This window comes from Lepisma saccharinum, chromosome 9 (genome assembly GCF_977018435.1).
Source record: "Lepisma saccharinum chromosome 9, izLepSacc3.1, whole genome shotgun sequence".
NCBI lineage: Eukaryota > Metazoa > Arthropoda > Insecta > Zygentoma > Lepismatidae > Lepisma > Lepisma saccharinum.
In genome coordinates this window covers 26,972,443-26,979,730 of record NC_139237.1, presented here as the reverse complement: position 1 = coordinate 26,979,730, position 7,288 = coordinate 26,972,443, and the positions used below count along the sequence as shown (strand labels likewise).

Sequence of the window (7,288 nt, the reverse complement as noted above, 5' to 3'; positions counted from 1 at the left end):
ATTCGTTCTCTGGATTTGTCTAAATTTATCAAGTTATTTTTTCAAGTTGGCAATATTCTCTTCTAAGTTCTGAAGATTATCTATTGAAGCTAAATTAGTATATTTCTCAAGCAAAGATTTGAGTTCTCCATCAATTTTTACTATAGGATCAATCAGTTGAGTTTGAAGATTTGTAATATCTGCTTGAATATTTAGATTTAGCGAATTCTGGAATATGAGTAAATCTGATTTCAGTTTCTTTAGACGTATATCTAAACTAGCAATCTTGTTGGAATTATCTGGAATCTCCTGTCGCCTTCTATTACCAAATATATCCATGTTCTTTTTATTGTTTTTAGGTATTTTACATATTAATAAGAGGATAGATTTTTCTTATTTCGATAAACAGAGGAATCAATTTATCATACTCTCCAATTATCTCACCATACAAAAGTTGACCAGCTTCCACATCATAAGACGTATCAGGAAGTAGTGTACTATATGTAATTCTATATAAATTTCGACCTATGTGCAAAACTGCACTTATATGATGATAAGTTATTATTAAATACAAATAAGTGCTTTCCAGTATCCTCGTCAACATGAGACCAAATACTATTCAAGTGAACGAGAAGTAACCTATCAATTGATGATAAATTTCTCTAAATACATCCATGTTTAGTGGAATTCTCTCTACAGGCTGATTATTTTGTTGCTTTTTAAACCCAAAAATATTCATGACGTTTTATTTTATATTAGCTATTTTTTTATTATATATAAAATATATATTTATACTAAGTATAAAAAAAATTAATAAGCACATTTAGTAAAAAAATACCACCCTGTGCGTAGCACATGAAAAAAAAAATATGAGCAACACTGCAACAACACGTCCGCAGTCTTCAAACACTCTCACGATACTGACTGACCTGTAATGCTTTCGCATTTAAATAACCTAAGTGCGGACCGCGTTGAAAACATCAGAAACAGTGAGCCAATCAGAAAACAACACGTCATAGCATTACGTCATAATCCAACCAATCAGAAGACACCACGTCATCGCATTACGTAATAACCAACCAAGTAGACCAGAAGTAGACCAGAAGTAAATTTGTGTTTGTGGGCGTGGGTGTGCGTGGATGTATACTTAAAAAATGGAAAAAGTCACAAGTAACGGTTAAGTGTACCGGAAGCAGACCGGAAGAAGACCGGAAATAAACCGGAAGAAGACCAGAAGTAGACATAAAGTGGACCGGAAGTAAATAGGTATGGGTGTGGGTGAGTGTGGGTGGGTGTAGATAGGTGTAGGTGTACTTTAACTCGTAAGAAATATGACATTCGTGCAAAGTACGAGATGAAAAAACACAGATTTACAATAGTATAAAATCGACAAAAATATCGTCAAAATAGGTTTTCTATTGTGCTTAAATTAGTAAAAATCATAGGCCTCGTACCAAGTATTACTTTGAAAGTATCCAATATACCTACTGACTTACAAGAATTGTGATTGGTTGGACGGGTTGTGCAATATTGACTGATACCCACAACGGATGTAATTGTATTAAAATTACAAAAGGTGATATTGGTACCAGATTCCAACAATAATAGTAACAATTTTTTCGTGAGGAAAACTGCATATATGAAAATTTTGAAAAAAAACACGGTGGTATTTGTAGTCATTTGCATGGTCTCGACATTTTAAAATTAACTTCATTGTACCAATTTATCAAATTATACTGGTTCCAACAACCAATGTACAATTACTCGGTCCTTATAAGAGCACGTTTACACGTATGTGTGTGTGTGTGTGTGTGTGTGTGTGTATATATATATATATATATATATATATATATATATACACACACACACACACACTATATATGAAATGTAACTAATACTCTAATTGAGGAAATATTTCATTAATTGAATACTAAAATTGGTAAACGCTGTAACCGCCACAATTCAAATACCGTTTTCCACTTTAAACTGTGCAATGTGCCATGCTTTATAATGTGGTAAACGTGAAATGTGGCTGGTAGCCTTCTAATTAGTTCAAATTGCGTGTAAAGAGGTCACTAGTTTGAAGGTTCTTACGGGCTGATATGCTGGAAGGTGTGATTTCCCAATACTTTCGCTTTTGGTACTTACAACGTTTACCACTTTTAGTCTTCAATTAAAGAGTTTATATTTATTTGTCTATTGGCAAACAAAACAATTTTGGCCAACTGAAAATTTAAATAAATATATGTCATGCGGACACTGCCATGTTTTCTTTCACAATATCGAAAATATTAGCATGCTTTTTTTAGATTACTACCTTACTACTAGAATATTCATCACATCGCATCAATAAATAACTTCTAATATGTTTTACTCTTGCCAGATATTATCCATGACATCTTACAAAATCGAATTTTTCGTACGCTTGATTTACGAGATGGTGGATACATGGGTTCTTTAAAACCAAATTTGGTTCTGTAAGACACACCAGGATCAATTATTTTTTCTCCTCTTGTCACTTTGCTTTACTCGCGGTTGACAGTGAAAATTTATAGATTTTATGTATGTGTCACATGTTTGGACTCTAAACCACTGGGATATTTTTTTTCAGATACACTAAATTTATGATAAAATTACATTACTTGATTATTAAGGGCTAAATGTTGAGAAAAATGAATGTTCTCAAGGAAGTACAATTACAAGGGTAGTTATCATTCCGTGGACATAATTGAAGCGAAATTTCAAAGATCAAAGTCCACTTTTGAGTTTATAATCCGAGCCCGCAAAACAATAGATATTAATGTGTATAATCTGTAACTATTAGACTGCTGATTTAAAAGCATTAAATACCTCTCAAATAGGCAGGCAACTGGGCACAAAAATAACAACGATAGGCACTTCAAAAGACACCCTAAAATCAAAAGAAAGATTAATATTTATTTCCAACGTTGGAAATATATGTAATTGTATGCAATGGCCTTAATGAAAATGATCAGCTGCTGACGTGACATTCGGTTACTCCGGAAAGTATCCAGCAAAGTATTTGTTTTTCTACCTATCACCTAAAAAAAGAGGATAAGTAGTGCTCGAAGTGAGGGGGCCTGGTTGTCCCCAGTTAGCAACATTTTCACAGAGCATCCCGACAGTTGTCCACTGTCATTAAGTCACAACGGTATTGCTGCTACAAACATTTTTCTAGTTTTCCTCTTCTAAGAGATCAGTATCATCTCCTTGGAGGAGTAGTTAGCACAGTGCGCTACGATGGCACCGGTCTCGTGTTTGATTCCCGACCTGGATAGGTGTTCTTTGTGAGTGGCCCTTCTTCAATTACAAAGTATCATCACTACACGACTTAACATATATGTTTTGGTAAGGGTTTTCCCTAAATATATATAAATTCATATTACGAAGAAACTAATTAAATTAAGATGTTTTAAGCGCATATTTAGACATATTTAGACATTTCAACGTAATAGAGGATATTTTGACAGATTTTCGGTGATTTTGGGCATATATTAGCTTTTTCAAACAATATTCAGCCATTTTCCAAGTGAATTTGTTCTTATTCCAATATTCACTCAAGTTGTTGAATTCTTTACTACAGAACGTGAGCATTGTGTACTTTAAATATCTGCTCTTTTGTCAGCCGAAGTAGAAGGAAGTTTTCCTCAGTACATTGCTTTCCTGTCTGACAAGAGGCAATCATTTTTATTTGAAAATTTACATAAAGTATTCATTGTGCACTCCTGTTCAGATAATGTGGTGCATTCTACAACAGTCCAACCTTACAAAATGTGCCACTTTGTGAACATTAGTGTAGATTGCAAATTGGGCTGAGGAAGTGAACTGAACATAGTATGTGAAAATATTTCAGCATAAGTTAAATATTAATGTTTGAAACAGTTCGATTGTCAGGGCATATTTTTCAAATTATAGTCCATATTTTGTAAAATTTCTGGTGATAAGAGCATTTTTTATTTTGTATATTTTGGTGATTTTTAAATCATACAAATTGTAGCTTTAATCATCACACATCAGTCAAGAGTGGCAGACAAGCTAATTAAAATAGACAAAAGCATTCAATGAAAATTCGTGCATTAGGGTACATCTTAATGAAAAAGATTTCTGGCATAGTTCTGCTCAGTCCAGTCTGTCCGATATTGAGCTACATATGCAAGTTATATTTCTTCTAAGCAGATCTGTAAAGAAAAATCAACTTGCTAGGGAAAAACATGGGTGATTATTATTCTATATGGGACCGTAACTTATGCGTACAAATCTTTGATAATCTTGAATGTTTTGTGATTTTTCTAAGACAAATTGTTATCTTAGACGCACGTAATTTGGATCAGTAATATGTGATACCTATTTACGCAATCGTAAATTATCTGATGTCGCCTTATGCTGAACAAAATTTTCCGTTCAGGTATGAAGGTGTTTAAAACTCTTGTACCAACTGAAAGAATTCAACACTGTAGTGTAGAACATTTTCGTTAGACTGCAGTATTTAATTCTAATGTTGGACCAACAGTGTTTCATCTGCTATCCAATATTTGTCTATGAATGTGTCAACATACGCACCTTTAATTTGGAAGCGCCGTGAATTTTGTTTATATTCGGTTATCCGTTAAAATTACACTAATAAGATTTTCTGTGGACCCGGACACATACATGTTTCGTACCAATCGAACATCAATGCAATAAAACTGTTACGTTCCTAGTAACTTTCCTCACCCTTTACTCCTATAGACCGGAACATTGAGGCTCTAAGGGTCTACACTGAAACCTATCTTCAGGGTAGGTGCAGAACAAATCCTACCAATGTCATGAAGTTTTAAGGAAATGTTTATTTACTGCTTGAGTACTTACAGCCAGTGGTTAGGTAATACATAACTGGAACTTGGAGATCAATTGTTAATAGATAATTTCAAACTTACTAGAAAGGTCAAACTAGGGTGCCCCAAACCTAGGTTTTACAGAATAGCGGCATACACCGATTCACTTCTTCCTAGACTTGGAGTTATCACCCGAGATGGCCAATTTAGGTTTTTAAAGAAGAACGGCTTGCACCTATTCACTTCTTCCTAAATTGGAACTTATATCCCATTCGGCTAAGCTAGGTTTTACAGAAGAGCGGCATACACCTATTCACTTCTTCCTAGATTAGACCCTTCCTATTTCGCCAGTCTAGGTTTTACAGAAGAGCGGCTTGCACCTATTCACTTCTTCCTAGACTGGCACCAGAACAGACCTCCTTACGGACCAAACTGCTTCGTATTTATACTCAAACTTCCTCCTCGAACTCTGTGTTTAGATAATTTCTTATTACAATACTCCAAGTTACAACAAAAAAATATTTGAAAAATACATAGTTTAGGAATTAATAATTTACGAAGAAAGTTTACATATTCATTTGAGTTAACAATCATTTCTTTATCGTTGATAAAAAAATTACATTTTGGAAATATACAAATTTAAATGTTCCGCCATTATTTAATTACAATTAGGTTACTTCATCAAACATGGATAATCTTTGATTGGCAAATCTATATTTACATCATAATAAATGCCCGTTGTCTTAAGCAACCTGTCTTCATTAGATAGTTACAGAAAGGTAAATACATTAGTTCAACAACGCCTTGATTGGCGCGTTCATATTTGCGTCACAACATGTAGTATCACGAACATTAACAAGGACTTGAGGCAACACTATATCAATTTTTCTTTTAACACGGAATTGCAAAGTTACAAAATAAGTAAGGTCGTAACAAAACTATGATAGAAAGGTTTTTCTATCCATTAACCGAACTTTCATTAATTCCTCTTCCTCCCAAATCAGAGGGTTTGCGAATGTGACTTATTATGACGATTCCCAGCGCAGGATTCTCGAAATTGAAAACATTTTTTTTTATGCAATCAGTCCTCATTTTGCCATCTATTCCTGCCTTGGATTTATTTGTTCAAGAATACTGGTTTTACAAAGAGAGGTGCAAAGAGAGGGGGTTATGATACCCACAGGCCCTTCTCGGACACGCCATTGATTAGTATCTGTCTTATCCTTTGGCAATGTGAAACACATGATACATCCACAGACAACCACACTCCTTTCACAGGAACAACAAAGCAAATGAGTACTGCTTCACTCCTACAAACTTTCAGGGGGAAAAGAAGGGGTGAGCTGGCGTCGTTATGTAAACATAAGGGCAAAGGTATTACTCCGCCAGGCTTCAGCGAATGGATGATCCTAAAGCTTCTGCTGCTTCCACCACGTGTGAGAGAAAGTTGGCGCGAAAGCAATGTTGCAAGTTACGAGAAATTAAGTAAAAAAAGAAAATTATAACTATTCACAAGATATGCTCTACTTCTGTACTTAAGAATTTAATTTCAAGATATAAAAGTGTTTTACTTGCCTAAGCAGAGTCAGATAGAAAGTCCATTCCTTCCGTAGATTCCTCCCCTTCACTGCTGATGCCGCCGCTACTGCTATCAGCTGGATTGATAACAAGTCGGTCAACAACCGTGTCGCACATGTAATCTGATTCCCAGAAGCGTTCCTCTTCTTTCTCCACATGGCGTATAAACGATTTCCACATTTCAGCAGTTACCAGCCTAATACCATCATGAAGCAAAGTTCTGACGTCACTCAATTTGAATGTTTTATTGTTGCGAGCAACATGACCCTTTACCTGGCTCCAAACGTGCTCTATAGGATTCAGGACACAATGATAACAGGGGAGTCTTAACACCTTGTGGCCTTCCTGCTCAGCCATTGAATCCACAACAAACTTATCATAAACGTGGTGAATGTTAGCCTCTTTTATCTCGTTTATGAGTTCATCTTTCACCATGTTTGGCCTGCGTTCGATACCTTTTATATCCATCCATTCAATAATATCATGTTTAAGCCACTGCTTGTTAGGAATACGTTCCAACTTATCACAGTGATAGGATGCATTATCAAATATGATCACACTGTTCTGTGAAAGGAGAGGTAAAATTTTCTTTAACAAGTTTCTAAAAACGTCACCTGTCATTTCTTCATGGTAATCTACAGTTTTTTTTAGATTCCATAATAAATTCCCCACCCTCTTAAAATCCATCTTTACTTCCAATATGCAATACAATAAGGCGTCTGCCTTTGCCGGTCGGGATTCTTAGCCCTGTGGTTAATCCTGAGAGGAAAGCCTGTTTTTTAGATTTTACGGCTGAATCTACCCACACCTTAGAAACAGTATGACCTTCATTCACCCACGTTTCATCAAGAAAATACAACTTTCTCCCCTCCTGCCTGTATTCGCGTATTTTCCTC

The 7,288-nt window shown here is 35.2% G+C and overlaps 1 protein-coding gene across 1 annotated transcript; it reads right to left on the bottom strand.

The window, feature by feature from the left end:
- Window positions 1-6,389: 6,389 nt before the first annotated feature.
- Window positions 6,390-7,013, bottom strand: LOC145992355 (uncharacterized). The gene has a single exon (XM_083128736.1). The coding sequence runs from the start codon at window positions 7,011-7,013 to the stop codon at window positions 6,390-6,392; it is 624 nt and encodes a 207-aa protein (XP_082984862.1).
- Window positions 7,014-7,288: the final 275 nt, after the last annotated feature.

Coding starts and splice junctions, on each gene's coding strand:
- LOC145992355 (XM_083128736.1), bottom strand. CDS start 7,013: ATGACAGGTGACGTTTTTAGAAACTTGTTAAAGAAAATTTTACCTCTC.